General features: G+C 33.5%; 2 protein-coding genes across 2 annotated transcripts in view; both read left to right on the top strand.

The window, feature by feature from the left end:
- Positions 1-6,753: 6,753 nt before the first annotated feature.
- The window catches only part of LOC114330253 (UDP-glycosyltransferase UGT5), a 49,488-nt gene continuing 39,906 nt past the window's right edge, over positions 6,754-16,335 (top strand). The window contains exon 1 of the mRNA XM_028279577.2: positions 6,754-7,205. Within this exon, the coding sequence (XP_028135378.1) occupies positions 6,929-7,205 (277 nt within the window). The 5' untranslated portion in view covers positions 6,754-6,928. The remainder of the gene's footprint in view (positions 7,206-16,335) is intronic.
- On the top strand, positions 13,424-15,811 carry LOC126883872 (uncharacterized). Its single transcript, XM_050649551.1, has 3 exons — positions 13,424-13,558; positions 13,624-13,854; positions 14,812-15,811. The coding sequence occupies exons 1-3, from the start codon at positions 13,494-13,496 to the stop codon at positions 15,683-15,685; spliced, it is 1,170 nt and encodes a 389-aa protein (XP_050505508.1). The 5' UTR covers positions 13,424-13,493; the 3' UTR covers positions 15,686-15,811.

Here is a 16,335-nt window from a genome sequence, read left to right as displayed (position 1 = left end):
AAATATCGAAATTATTATGTGTTACTATTTTAGCGTAAGACGGATTTCTTACAATAACTTCAGCTTCTTTAAATGATACATTTTTTTCAGACATGATCTTTTTAATTTTTAATTGTTCCTGGTATTTCGGGCAAATTTTTGATACGGACTGATGGTCATGCTTTTCACAGTATATGCAGTAAGTGTCAGAAGTGCAATCGGTATCATCATTTTCATCGTGGGTTTTACCACATTTTTTACATTTAGTTGTAGTGCTTTTACAGTATTTGGCTGTGTGGCCATATCGAAGGCACCTGAAACACTGAACTACAGGATATATGTAGGGCTCTACAGCAAATCTCACCAAATCAATTTTAACAAATTTTGGCAAACTATTTCCTAAAAACGTCAAGACGATCATTTGTCTAGGGACAAACTGTGTCTCATTATCAGAATCAACTATCCTACGTTTCATTCTTTTTACATCTACAACTTTATGTTCAGTTTCGATATTCTCCATTATATACTTTTCGGAAAAAAATGTGTCAATTTGTCTGATAATTGCCTTTTTATGGTTGAAAAAAATAGGTATATACGCGATCAAATTGTTATCTTTTATTAATTTATGTCCTATAATGGCATTAGCAATATTATAAGATTTAAAAATAATTTTTACTTTATTTCTCCCGACTAATTTTATGTCAATAACATGTGTGTTAAAAGTAGTATTTTTAAATAAGTAGTGCCCAACTTTAACAGCCGATAAATGACTTTTTTGATCAACCGGTTCAACGATAACATAGTACGGTCCGATGTCTGTCGAAATATATTTGTTGTCTAAATTATATATTTTATTATCAATTTCCATTTCGCCTTGTATATCTTTCTCATCTGGTGGGTCTTTTCCAGACGGGGGAGTACCCCCGTCGGAAGAGTTACTCATTATAATATTAAAAAACTTGTACTTACCTTAACTATGGGTTTATGAAATAACAAACCAAAATAAAATATCTACCTGCCTAAATTCGAGCAAAAAGTAATTAAGCGCGTGTAACAAAACCAACCTTACTGTTCGGAAGACACACTAATACTGATATTTTTGTCCTCTCTGATATTTTTGTTTAGTTTCGCTTTTTACTTCGATGTCCAGAACAAGCAGTTTATGTTGTTGGCTTATTGTCTCACTAACTATTACCTTACAGTCCTTGCATTCACGTATGTCTTCTTTCCTTATCATGAAGTAGTATATTTGGGATTGATGTTGTCCACTTTTGTAGGTAATAAGTTGAGTTTCTCTCTTTTTAAAGAATGTGTTAACAATCGCCATATCACATGCTGCTGCTAATTCAAGCATGTCATCTCCAGCTTCATTTCTAGTTCCAAAGCCTAATCCCCCATGTATTGTTTCATATCCTGTCTTGGCTTGGCCCACATGTGCATTGAAATCACCTCCTATTATAACTTTCTCCTCTGCTGGAATATCACTCAGTACGTCTCCTAATTGGTCATCGCTTCTTTCATTCTCACCCAGACCTGTTTGAGGAGCATACACACACAACATCCAATGCCTATTTATCAATTACTAATTTCACTTACATCATTATATCACTCGTTCTTACAACTTCTACTACGTTATCTTTCATTTCACTATCAGCAATTATACCAAATCCATTTCTAGTGTTACTACTCCCTACATACCACAATTTGTATCCTTCACCTAGTTTCCACCTAGTTTCTTGAATACAATATGAATGAAATGAATATTGAAGTGGTTATGAGTGTTTCTTGAATTTATCGTGTTTATTGAGTGTTTCTTGAATGAAATGAATATTGAAGTATTTATGATTATTTATATATTTTGTATACAGTATACACGATATAGCCTTGCAAACACTATTCACGACGAGGTTCCCGATAAAACGGATGTTAAAGATGTCCTCTGACACAAAAAATCTTTAATTCTAGTCCAAAATTCCGGAATGTCAGACGCTGGGTCGATCTACCTCCTTCAGCATTCCACTTATGTACACATCGGGTGGCGTTAGGTCTGGTGAGTGGCGATCTTCCAAAATGGTCGCGCAGTATTCGGAAACACTCCCTGGCCGTGTGACAGATTGCTCCGTCCTAAATTAATTTATTAAAAGAATTTTAATTTATTAATGTTTTGTGTTCTGATATCGATTTCCGAAGTGGAAGTCGAAACGTCAAATAAATTATTTTCAAACTTAAATGTGGCTTTATTCCCAAATAAAATAGTATAAATTACATAAGATGCTACAAGGAAATAGCTTCAGAACAATATATTAACAAACAATTGTGGCTTAATCCTATATAAACATAGTACTTATTTAAATGGGATAATACATAGTGAAAACATAGACCAGAACATAGGCTTTAGCAGAGCGAAGCATGGAGAACAATAAAATCCTTAAAAGAACGGATAGAAAGGAACAAGATAATCACCATAATACCGCTAAAATGTTGGAAATTTGTTTTAAAACATTCTTCTTGTTTTCTATTTTCAGTGTTCGATTTACATATAATACCCCTTTATAGTAAAATAACAGGAAGCTACTTAGATATAAACATGACATAACACAAAAAAATAGTTATCATTCAGTGGTTTGCCTTCAAACCTCATCGGTATTTATTATTATTAATTTATCCGATTTCGCTATAACGATTATGCGTTATGAGCATTCCGCATCTCTACACTTACCTAATTAAAGTAGCCGCCAACGTTGCCAGTTTTAAAAAACTGTTTGGGTTAGCAAGTGAAAATGTAGCCAAAGATTTTCTGAAAAATTACACTTTCCTGAAGGGCAATAGATAATTTGAGCCCCTGAAAATTGTTCTTTGAAAAAGGAAAACTATTGTTTGTATTGATTGGCTTTAAATATCGTTTTCAGGAGTCTTTAAAAAATGATGGTAAATGTTGGATTTGTTGTGTGCAGATAAAAGAAAAATGTAAAGCATTTTAAAAAATGTAAAGAATTTTTATATTTATCAACTGAATATACTTTTTTAAACACGCGAAAATTTGAGGGCTTACAAAGAGAAAGAGACCAAAAAACCTATAGAGGGTATACCAGCAGAACGCACTAAGTCAATTTTTTTAGTTACCTATTCAACTATTAATGCAGTCGTATATAAAAAGGTATGCTCTATATACTGCAGAGACACACTAAGTCGTACTTATTATAATAACAGAAAAAAATTTAATACTAAGTCAGTTTGATTGTTTCATTTACTAGCAGAATGCATTAAGTACTCTTAATGCAGTATGCTTGTACTATTTTTGCGAAAACCGAACATACAACACTATATTAACTTTGACTTAGAACATTCTGGTTGTACAATCTGTATACCTATCGTTAGGTTTAAACAAAAGGTTAATGTATGAAAAAAGAAAAACCTTTTTAAGAGAAAGTAAGTAGATTTTAAATACGGCATCTAGAGACTTGCAACTTTTTGCATTGTGTTCAGGATGATGTCGGGAAAAAGTCTACAATAGAAAAATGAATGGAAATGTATAATTGCATTTTAAACTGCATAAAATGTATCCAAAAGTGCATAGACATGTCAAGATAATTAAGGGCCAGATTTTGTCACTCGGGGGCTTTTGGGGTCGCTGAATACAAATTCGCCATCAACACCGACCCTCGGGGTACCTAGGGCGCAGTGTCACTGCTAAGGGACGTCATATTCTGTAGCAGTAATTGTAACTCCATCCTGCATGAAGAACATCATCGATGTCCAATTTACAAACGAGAGAATTTTAACAGTTCAACTAAAGATTAAACAAGAAAAGTACAGTTTGGCAGATAGGCATTGTAACACCATTGTATAAAAAAGGAGATAGCAAAGAATGCTCAAACTATAGAGGAATAACACTAGGAAGCACAGTAGGAAAACTTTATGCTAGTATACTAGAAAACAGGCTAAGAGAAAAACTAGAGAACACCTTTGAGGAGAGCCAGAGTGGTTTCAGAAAAGAAAGAGGGACGAATGATCAGATTTTCATAATCAGACAAATAATAGAAAAAGCTCTTAAAACAGAAAAAGAAATACATGCATGTTTCATAGATATGGAAAAAGCTTTCGACAGAATTAAAAGAGAAGATATTTGGAAAATACTAGAGAAGAGAAAAATTGAACAAGGTCTAATAGGATGCATCCAGAGTTTATATGAAAAAACGAAAAGCTATGTAAGGACAAGAAATGAAAAATCAAAAGTATTCGACAGCAACATTGGATTAAAACAGGGTTGTGTCCTGAGTCACTACTCTTTAACCTAGTACTAGATGACGTAATAAAAAACTGCAAACACAAATGGAAAAAATATAATGTAGGATATTGGAAGTTGAGAATGATACAAATGAGAGAACTATGCTACGCAGACGACCTGGTGATCATTGGGGAGTCAGAAAAACAATTACAAGAAAATATAAACATATTGTAGGAAGAGCTAAAAATCAGAAACATGAAAATAAACAAAGAAAAATCAAAAACAATGATAATTGGAAGACAAAACGGAAAACACAAAATAGAAGTAGATGGCAAGCAACTTGAACAGGTAGACAGATATAAGTATTTGGGGGTAATCATAAGCCGGAATGGAAAATTAGAAGATGAGATAAATGAAAGAATTGGAAAGACTGGTAAGCTGTACAATAGTATTAAGAGTAACTTTTTAAAAAAGAAAGAAATACCTAAGAATATAAAAATCCAAATAGTAAAAAAGATTGTGAAACCCACTCTAACCTATGCCTGTGAATCTTGGGCATTAACAAAAAGACAAAAGAATAGACTAATAAGCACAGAAATGATATTTTTGAGAACAATAGAGGGAAAAACAAGGAAAGATAAAATTAGAAATCAAACCTTTAGACAAAATCTGAAAATACACTCAGTTACAACAACAATCGAACAAGGACAACTTAGATGGCTCGAACATGTACTGAGAAGAGGAGAAGAAAAAATAGTAAGACAGATATATGAAGCAAGAGATATGGGAAGAAAGAAGAGAGGACGACCAAGAAAGACGTGGACAGAAGAATTGAGGGAAGCGGCCGACAAAAGAGGAACAAAATGGGAGGAAACAAAAGCATTGGCCATGGATAGAAGGAAATGGAGGAAATGTGGAAGAAAACGACGGAGAACCTAACTCCGTAACAACTCACACCGAAAGGTAGACGAATTCTGGATTAAGTAAGTATAATAATTTAAAGTTATGTCTAGATTTATTAACTATCATTATTTTTGAATTGAAATACTTTCATGAATTATAATAAAACACGAATCAATGTATGGGTAATTAGTTGGGATGACTGGCAACGTTGCCCTAGAAATTAGAATGACACATTTGACAAGATCTACTTACACAACTTAAAAAACGCGATTTTCGGTTATAAGAGTTGTACCAGTTTTTTTGACGCGAAGTGTACATATCCATACCAGTGTGAATTTTACTACACGTAATTTGCCATGTAAAGACAGAAAAGGTAGGGATAGCCGTAAAATACAGTCAAACCCGCTTATAAGAATACCGTTTATAGGAATATTCCGGTTTAAGGAATAGAAATTTGAGGTCCCGAAACGGTTTTACTAGTCACTAATGATCGGTTATTAGAATATCCCGGTTATACGAATATTTTTGCTTGGCACGAAGGCTATTTCAATAAGCGGGTTCGACTGTTTTTGCGAATTATGTACTCATAGCCTTAAGTTATTAACAAATTTTCAGCTTGCTATTAATCTACTGTTTTTTGGTACACGGGATCCAGGTCTAAAAGTAACGTCGAGATCAGAGCAATTTTTATTCATATACCCGTTACGATTACAATGTATCTCCTGCACATTTCTTTAAATACAGTGGAACCTCGATAACTCGGATTAATCTGGACCGCGGCCGATCCGGGCTATCGAAAATCCGGGTTAGCCGGAGAATATGGTAAAAATTAATAAAATACGGTATACTTACAAATAAACTCCGTTATAATTGAAATAACATGAAATATAATATATATATATATATATATATATATGCACAGTACCTACACATCTAAATTACCAAAAACACGCAAACACAAACCTGAGCAAACGGAAGCGAACAATACAAGACTGTACTACACACAATACAGTCACAATTGGAATGATGTTATGTTATTTAAGAACAGTGAAAACTAAGACCATTGTTTAAAAAAGAATTTTTTAAATAGTCTTTTAGTCTTTTTTAAACAATGCTAAGACAGTTTGAAATAAATAAAGGAATACTACAGGTGCCTGTTGTTTCCGATAATCCGAGGCAATGAACGTCGCTATGCCTCATGCTGCCGTATGCCATGAGTCATTTTTACTATCGTATACATATTTCAAATTATACAAATACACATTATCTCTCAAATATTATATTACATACATTTTTATTGTTGAAATGTTTGTCCGTCCGGGTTAGCCGGACTTCCGGGTTATCGGAGACCGACTTATCGGGGTTCCACTGTACTAGTACCTATGTTGAAACAACTAAAGTGTTAAAAGGGGGGCGGCAAATATTAAGTTGCACACGGGCGGCCAACACTTTAGCGGCGGCCCTGGTAGGACTTGTTGAGTTCTTAAAATGTCCCACGGAATTAAATATTGAAATACAATGCAGCGCAAAATTATCCTCACTCACTTTCGTTATGTGGATTTTACTTTCTTTATGGATCTTCAACGACTTAAAAAATATGAAACGAAGTTGAAAATTGGCAACAGTGTTGCTACTACCCACGGAAATTCGCGGCGGCCACGGTGATCGAGTATCTAACTTCCTTTATAAGGAACAAGAACCAAACTCTTGCACATTCGTTTGTTATTATTATGGTTTCTACAAGAATAAGAATGCAAATCAATTTATTAGTGAGATAAACTTAAATTTCGGCTAAGACCTTTGTTAAAATATTTCAAGATGCGCCTAAATCAAGTTTTAAAAATAGCTCTATTAGCGCTCTTTTGTAATATAACGTTTTGTGACAGTTTTAACATTCTGGCTATAACTCCCCATGTCGGGAAAAGTCATCAACTGGTGTTCGAACCTTTGTTTAAAAAGTTAGTTTCAGTTGGCCATAGTGTTACTCTTATAACTCGATATCCCATGAATGTGGACTCCCCCAAGTGGAGGGATATTCCTATAGGACCCGAGGATACTAATACCACAGAACTGTTTGATTTCAGCCTTTTAACTGGTAAGTTTAAATTGTCTGAAAATAATCACTTTTTAAAAAATGTTTATTGAAGAGAAATATAAAAAAAACTTTGACAATTACATTTGTGAGTTGTTATAGCCTAATAAAATAAAAAAAAATCAAAATGTAATTCAAATCATATGAGGGAATCATTGTTTAAATAATTAAAAAGGGGTCCTTTTTGCACAATATTTACTTTTTTAACTGCTGAGGTAATTTTAATTTTAATGAAGGTCTTTATGATTTTTTTCTGCAAAGCTGAAGGATAAATCTTTTACGTAAGACTTACTAAATTAAATTTGACCTCCTATTTATTTAAATAATTATATATAAAATTTAAAAATCAAATTTGCAAAAAAATATTATTTGCGTTTTAAATAAGCACTGTAAATCGACACCTGATATGAAAAACATTGTATCTCCACTTACAATGTTTTTCAACTATGGCTTAAATAGCATCTATAAACGATAACCTTCAATTTGGTCTAAGAACATGTATCATATCTTATGTAATTATAAAGTTATTTAACAAAATAACCTCATTGTAAGTGCAAATTTTTTATCACTGGGTGGAAAAAACATTGTAACCAATGTTACAATATTAAAATTTTTTATTATTGATGAAACTTTTTTACTAAAACATTGTAACATGGGATACAATGTTTTTCTCGAAACATTTATTGAGTAAGATTTTATAACTGCATTGTAAGTTGTGATACAAGAAAGCAAGGTAGTGGAATATTACGATGAACAACATTGTAACTCAATATAGTCAGGAGGTAAATTCTATATTATTAACTGCTGAGCATAGTAAGCATGCCTCAAATCGTAAAAACTCACATAAAAGTACTAGTTTAGAATTTCAAACAAAAATAATAACACCTATAGCATTCAATGGTCACAGTGGATTGCACGCTCAAGATACATCGACAGTGCAAACTTCTACATGCACCGAAGATACAAGTTCACCATTAGATACGTCTGCTGAGAAAAAACAAGACCCCAAGAAGAAAAATCTTAGAAGGAAGAGACAAAAGGATCCTAGTGTTTGGAAAATGAATGTCTTAAAGAAACTGAGGAACTCTGGCCAAGAATTTACTGGCAAAACTAGAAAATTATCGAAAATTAGAGAACTGGGACCTGGATGTAACGATAAATGTATCAGAAAATGTAAATCGAAATTATCAGAAAATGATAGACTCAATTTATTTAATAATTTTTGGGCAATGGCTGATCATGGCCAACAAAGAGAATATTTATGTTATCAGACAAGAGAGGAAAGTTGCAAAGCTAAAAGAGTCCAGAAGACACTGGACATATGAATATAATTTTCAGTTGGCAGAACACTGACTTTAAGTTTGTAAGAAAACATTTTTGGACATTTTTAACATAACAGATATGTGGTTAACTACACTATTCAAAAAAATTGATAGTCATGAAGGCGGAGGCCGTATACCTGGAGATATGCGTGGTCGCCACAAGAACAGGGCAAATGCTGCAGACGAAAGTATTAAAAATTCGATTCGTGCGCATATAAACTCTGTTCCAGCAAAAGAATCCCATTACGTAAGGCAAAGAACAAGTAAGATATATTTTGATGAGTCTAACTTTTCCCAAATTGTATTCACGATATAATGAATGGATGTTAGAGAATCACCCATGCGATAAACCAGCCACCAAAAGTCAGTACAGAAACATATTCAATACTGAGTTTAATATCGGTTTTTTGCACCGAAAAAAGATATGTGTCTTACTTGTAATCTACATAACACTAAAGCAGAGAAAGGCCAAATAGAAAAAGAGTATGCTTTACATATTATTGCAAATAAATGTGTTGCACGTGAAACCAAAAATCGCGATAAAGATCTAAGACCACTAAGAAAACAGAAACGGTTGTAACTGCCTGCTTTGATCTTTGAGTGGGAAATCTTTTCCACTCTCAACAAACGGAATATTCGGATGATGACTCTGAATAAAAGTTTGCATCGGGTTAATTTTGTTTATTTTTTAATAGAATATAAACTGTTTTATAATTTGTAAATATTCTAAAATAAACTATTTTTAATGGGAAATAAGCCACAACTTTACCAAAAAAAAAATGATTTTATTAACATTAAATTTATTTTATTAAGATTAAATAAATTATTAGAAGAATTTTTTTACTTAGCAACAACATTTGGATTATTTTAGTAGTATTTTGTATTTTGACAACGAAACCCGATTTGGGCTTCGAAACGTTAATAAAATCATTTTTTTGGTAAAATTGTGGCTTATTTCCCATTAAAAATAGTTTATTATAAAAATGCCACAAAGAAATAGCTTAAGAAGAACATTGTAAATGTTCATTTTGTAATAAATAAATCTAAAAGATATTATTTTATTTACCTACTTCTTGTTAATATGTATGACGTAAATTCTTAAATACTACTTGTCTGAGAAAAAAAATCACGTTTTAAGTAAAACCAATAAAATAAATTAATTATAATCTCTTTATTTGGATATTTACTGATTAGTTACAATTTATATGCACATAACCAAAGAAACTTACTGTGTTGAAATATCATTGTATGAACCACTTACAATGATTTTCACCTAAAATTCTAAAAAAATTTACGATTGTAACTCGACCTAAATCAGGACCAGTAATGTTGACAACAATGTGATATGTAAAAGTGAAAAGCTGAGAAAAAGTTATAAAATATGGATTAAGAACATTACAAAAAATATAAAAGCTGACCCAGTAAAAAAATAAAATGTTTTGGAAATTTCTTTAAATCGCTCTCCTGTAAACTAAGCAAAAGTGAGTTACAATGTTTTTCATATCAGGTGTCGAAATTATTTCATTTAATAGAAGTTGCGCTATGTTATACTACATTCGCTCTCGCGAGATTTTTTTTGACACATTCGGAATAGGAAACATACAACACAAAAATTCCTACCTCAATAGTGTGAGGTAGTTAATAGTGTAACTGCTAAAATCAACTCAAATTAACTTAATCTTTCATTAAAAAAAGAAGGATTATTAGAAATAGTGGGAGTGTCTACTAATCCCATATAATTTTGTGAACTTTATTTCTACAAAATATTTTTATTTTGTACAATAAATAATTTTTTCATTTGGCGTAAGGTTTATGTTATTTTTATGTCTGTTTACTATTAATAATATTGGATATGGGCATAGGTGTAACCGGGGGGATTTTGGGGGTTATAACCCCCCATTGGGATGGACTTTGAGCTGTATACGCGTAACACCATACCCCTCAGAGACCTTCCAGTAGTTGTAACCCCCCTTAGGATCATCCTGGTTACGCCTATGGGTATGAGCAGGTGCGTTGGTTTTGTAGTAATTTCCAGTCACTTCTGACAACTGAACTTTTCAAAAAAGAAATTACTAACGTCAGTGTCAAAGTGAATCTCGATAGAGCGAATTCAGTATACCAGAGTATTAGGCAGAAAAACATTGGTTAAAAAATATTTAATAATTTATGAGATATTTAATTTGTTTATTTAATGTTACTATATTTTCAATTGCAAAAACGCGGTTGTTACCAAAACAATATAAATATGTGTAAAACCTCATTATTTTTATTTTTATGCATGTTTTCGATAAATGTATTGATAAATTCAAATTTCAGTAGTAATTGCACAAGAGCTCTAAAATTCTATATTAATTTTAGAGTTCGAGTGCAATTTGTTGCGATTATTTCATAAATAAAACTGTTCAAAACCAAGATTTTATTGTAATTTATTTATGTAAGTACAAATTAGTACAATTAAACACAAAGTTTTTATAAATATTTGACGATTGAAAGTCATCACTTTTATAATTTTTAAAACATTAATTGTCATTAATGTCACTGAATGTATTTTTTCGTAGCAACGAAGGGCATCTGACGTAATATACTTAACGACGGGCAATTATCAAAAATTATCGATTTAATTCAGATTTCTGTAGCTTTCTATTGGTCAGAATCTCCTATGAATGAAATTATCAATCTAACTCCCCTCTAAAATGGCATTTGAAAATTGTTCTAATTTGTTTTTTTAATAACGTCGCGGGGAATAAACATTGTAAAATGCTGTTTCGATAATCGGGTTCCTGGGAATATTTTGTCGTTTTTTCTTCTTCTTTTTTTTCCTTTTAGTAAAATATATAGTTTTTCTTATAGAGGGGGTTTCATTAAGATTGTCCAATCTCTGAGTTTTAGATTCTATACCTCAAAATATTAAGATTTAACCAAAATCGCTTAAATAAAATATAGCTCCATATTGAGTTACAAGGTGTTTTATTTAAAAATAAAAAAAATATATTTTTGCTCAGTATTTTAAAATTATTCGACGTACCTTTTCATACTTGGTGGAAAGTGTAAGTACTATACACCCTATGAAATTATGTTAAGTTTCCGGCTATTACCAGAGGCGTACGACAGGGGACAGCAAATGGTTGACCCTTCCCAAATTCTACGTCACTGGTGAAATTGCCATTTTAGCACAATTTTTAGATTCGCCAATACTCTCTATGTAAATAACATCCTCTTTACTCGTAACGATAAAGTCATTAGTTTTCGAGATATTTGAAGTTAAACATGTAACGGCACAGTTATTTAGTTATTTTGATTAATATATTGTGTCGCTTAATTTTTAGTATCAAATATCTGGAAAGCTAATAATTTTATGAAAAATGAATAACCATTTTCAATTTCGTTGCAAAACGAAAATACATGAACCATATTCTAGTCCAATCAGAGAGTGCTGCAAGCACCTCTACCGGTTTCGAAACTTATTAGTCTCTCATCAGGAGGCACATATGCTGCTCTCCCTGATCCAACCAAAACAAGCCCCAGCGTGCAGTCCCGGATTGCAACGAACGAAATGGCATGGATGCCCTAGCGGCAACTGCTAGCAAAAAGACTAAGTTTTCACTCTAATGGCATATAAAACAACATAATGCTATTCTACATCCCACCAGAATGAAAACAATGGGAACCTTCTGTAAATTCATATTACATTTTTCATTTACATTTACTCTGTGTGGAGTATGAAGGAAACCATTCTCGTTGGAACTTTACCGCGCTGAGCAGATGTGACGTGAATTGCAAATTGTAGAATTCCCTCATCTTCCTTAGTCTCAGCATCCGTATGGCTTGCAAATTGTAGAAGCCTCGGAGGTGTAACCAGAGAAGGTTCCCATTGTTTTCATTCTGGTGGGATGTAGAACAGCATTATGTTGTTTTATATGCCATTAGAGTGAAAACTTAGTCTTTTTGCTAGCAGTTGCCGCTAGGGCATCAATGCCATTTCGTTCTTTGCAATCCGGGACTGCACGCTGGGGCTTGTTTTGGTTGGATCGGGGAGAGCAGCATATGTGCCTCCTGATGAGAGACTAATAAGTTTCGAAACCGGTAGAGGTGCTTGCAGCACTCTCTGATTGGACTAGAATATGGTTCGGCTGTATTTTCGTTTTGCAACGAAATTGAAAATGGTTATTCATTTTTCATTTACATTTACTCTGTGTGGAGTATGAAGGAAACCATTCTCGTTGGAACTTTACCGCGCTGAGCAGATGTGACGTGAATTGCAAATTGTAGAATTCCCTCATCTTCCTTAGTCTCAGCATCCGTATGGCTTGCAAATTGTAGAAGCCTCGGAGGTGTAACCAGAGAAGGTTCCCATTGTTTTCATTCTGGTGGGATGTAGAATAGCATTATGTTGTTTTATATGCCATTAGAGTGAAAACTTAGTCTTTTTTTTTAATAATTTTATCATTAAGAATAAATAAAATACTCTTCAGTCTTAACGATCAAATCATTAGTTTTCGAGATATTTGAAATTAAAAATTAAGCGGCACAAATCATTAATCAAAATAACTGTGCCGTTACATGTTTGACTGCAAATATCTCGAAAACTAATGATTTTATCGTTACGAGTGAAGAGTAAGTTATGTACATAGAGAGTATTGGAGAATCTAACAATTGCGCTATAATAGCAATTTCGCGAGTGGCGTAGAATTTGAGAAGGGTCAACCATTTGCTTTCCCCTGTCGTACGCCTCTGGTAATAGCCGGAAACCTGTTTTAACATAATTTCATAAAGGCTCCCCCAAACCAACGCGAATTATTCGCAGCGGATTCGTGACGGAAAGTTCGCAGTCGAATTCCTGACGGAATTCGTAAAGAACTTCATATTGAAGCGAATATATTCGCGTCATACTCGTGTGTCTAGTATTGAGAAGAGTTGGTGACAACGAAAAACAAAGAATACTACTCAGTGATCTCAATTCTTCACAAAAATGTATACATCATCAGATGAAGAAGAAGCTCTTGTAATGTTAGCAATGGAGGACGACAATTCAAGGTAAAATTATTATCTATAGTTATCCTAAAACAACAATATGGACTATATTATGAATTTAATCTTAGGAAAAGAAGAAAATGGGTTCATGATATCAATCTAGAAAGACTGAAATGTGGGGAATATCACACGCTGATGCCTCAATTACGAAAAGACGATAAAAGATGCTACATTTATTTTAGAATGACAATAGATTGTTTCGATGAACTGTTGCACCTTGTAGAAAATGATATTAGAAAATCAGACACGAATTACCGAGAAGCTATTTCTCCCGAAGAACGGTTGGCCATAACATTAAGGTAAGAAAATGAAAAAAAAAACTGCAGGCATTATTTATATCATTAATTTACTACAGTAAAAGAGAATAAGGATCAAAATAACTCTAAAATATACTTTATGGGAAACTGATGGATTATGAGAAGCTGCTTGGTTGCAACTCTGCGTCAAGTTGTGTAGTGTAATATAATTATTTTCACAATTCACTTCATAGAACTCAGAAGTATTCGATTGTTTAGGTAATGCAGTGTCATTTGGTGAAGGTAGGGATACAACCGAAATACTTCCGACGGAAGAGGGGTTTTGATAGGTGTCTGTACTTTCAGCTCTAGATTGATGGCTATTCAAAGAACTTTCCTTCAATTGAAGCAACTCCTGCTCCATGATAACTTGCGCAATCTTCTTTTTGGTTTCAATTTGCCTTCTAGGAGAGAAAGATTTTACCGTAGAAGCATGAGCCAAAAACAGTTGATCGGTAGCATCATGCACTACTCTCTCTCAAAATAACTGATCATATCTTTCACAGATGTGGATGGCTCAGAATTGCGTTTTCTGTTTGTTCTGCCTGTAGAAGGAGTTTCATTTGAAAGAGTAACCCTAGGAGCTTCATTTCGAGTAGGTTTCGATGAGGAGGGTTGAATCTTATTCTGGGAATCATCTGTCTGAGTTGTTAGTAGACTTTTACTACACGTTGGTTTCTGTACTGCGGAATTTTCATCCGTTAATATATTTTCGGGTGATTCTATATTTGGGAATGCTTCAGATTCTTGTGTATCAACATCTGTGACATTGGATGCAGTCTTAGCAAAATTTAGGAACGGTTTGAACGATTCCATATGATCTGCCCATATCCATTTTTTTTATCGCTTGCCGCTTGTCCAGTTCTAGTTTTATTAGTTCTTATGTACTTAGCGTACGTATCGCGCAGATTCCTCCATTTTTTTTAATCTCATCTCCTGAAACAAAATACTCTTTTTTAGGTATCTGGCTACCGGAGATACATTTTATACAATAGGCCATAGTTTTAGAGTCGGGTTTTCGACTGTAAGTGCCATAGTTGTAGAAGTTTGTGAAGCTTTATGTAGAAATTTGCAACATATTTACTTGCCCGAACCAACTACAGAAATATGGAAAAAATCTGAAGAAGGTTTTAGAAATACCTGGCGATTCCCAAATTGTATTGGTAGCATCGATGGCAAGCATGTTACTATCAAGTGTCCAGGCAAAACAGGATCTAATTATTGGTGTTATTTGAATAAGTTCTCTACAGTATTAATGGCTATTGTTGGCCCAGATTATAGATTCATTTCAGTTGATATTGGCGGTTTTGGTAAAAACAGCGACGGTGGAATATTCGAAGCTTCCAACATGGGAAGAAGATTTGAAACAAATCAGATGGGTGTACCTGAGCCGAAAAATCTCCCAGGCCAGAATGAACTTTCCCCCCATGTCTTAATTGGAGACGAAGCCTTTGCACTAAAACCATACTTGTTGAGGCCCTTTCCATACAGTCAAAGCAGAACAGATATTTTCAAGGAAAATTATAATGTGAGGCGCTGTAAAGCGAGAAGAGTAGTAGAAAACGCTTTCGGAATATTGGCACAAAAATGGCGTATATTCTACAGACCAATGGAAACAAAAATTGATACTAGTATTCTCATTGTGAAAACTGCATGTATTTTGCATAATTTTCTAAGGACAAAAAAATGTGATGATAGATTCATAGAACTTTTAGATCCACCAGAGCCTGAACTTGGAGCATTTCAAAATTTGGACAATGACCCAAGGAGAGCTGCAAGACTGGCATTTTCTGTTCGAGAAAAATTTGCCACGTATTTTAATTCAGGACTATGAATAAATTGTTCACGATGAAAATAATGGACTCTTCTTGCAGTAAATATAGTATTGTTTAGGCCTCTGCTTTTCTTTAGTCTTAGATGTAGAAAAATAAACCAATACAAATCGTAAAACTACTCACCATTTTCGCCTATTTCTTCTCCTATTCTAGTCCAAATCTTGTCCTTTTTCCTTACATTTTTATAATCTTCATGAGAAAGGTCATAGAGAATAGGATACTTTCGAACCAACTCAATAATTCTCTCCATTTTCAATTTTTTCACATGCGAAACCACTGCGAAACTGATAAAAACGCTGTCGAGTGCGAACTAAGATTCCGGACGAATAAATACGCAGGCAAAACGCATGCCCGAACAACGAAAATCGTACTTGTCTGAACTTGTAACTTACCACAGTGGAAACAATTCAATGCGAATCGTATGCGGTACGGAATTCCGCAGGTAATGCGAATTTTCCGCGTTGGTTTGGGGGAGCCTTAAGTTGTATAGCACCTACACTTTCTACCAAGTATGAAAAGGATACGTCGAATAGTTTTAAAATACGGAGCCAAAATAATTTTTAAATTTTTAAATAAAACACCCTGTAACACAATAAGGAGCCATATTTTATTTAAATGATTTTGGTTAAATCTTAATATTTTGAGTTCT

This window comes from Diabrotica virgifera, chromosome 4, assembly GCF_917563875.1.
Source record: "Diabrotica virgifera virgifera chromosome 4, PGI_DIABVI_V3a".
NCBI classification, from domain to species: Eukaryota; Metazoa; Arthropoda; class Insecta; order Coleoptera; family Chrysomelidae; genus Diabrotica; species Diabrotica virgifera.
Note: the sequence above shows the minus strand (reverse complement) of the source record. Positions and strands in the feature narration are given on the sequence as shown.

Bases quoted from the DNA above. Each gene is read 5' to 3' on its own strand.
- LOC126883872 (XM_050649551.1), top strand. From the start codon at position 13,494: ATGTATACATCATCAGATGAAGAAGAAGCTCTTGTAATGTTAGCAATG. The intron at 13,559-13,623 runs GTAAAATTATTA...ATTTAATCTTAG, and splicing joins ATGGAGGACGACAATTCAAG to GAAAAGAAGAAAATGGGTTC. The intron at 13,855-14,811 runs GTAAGAAAATGA...ACTCTTTTTTAG, and splicing joins CGGTTGGCCATAACATTAAG to GTATCTGGCTACCGGAGATA.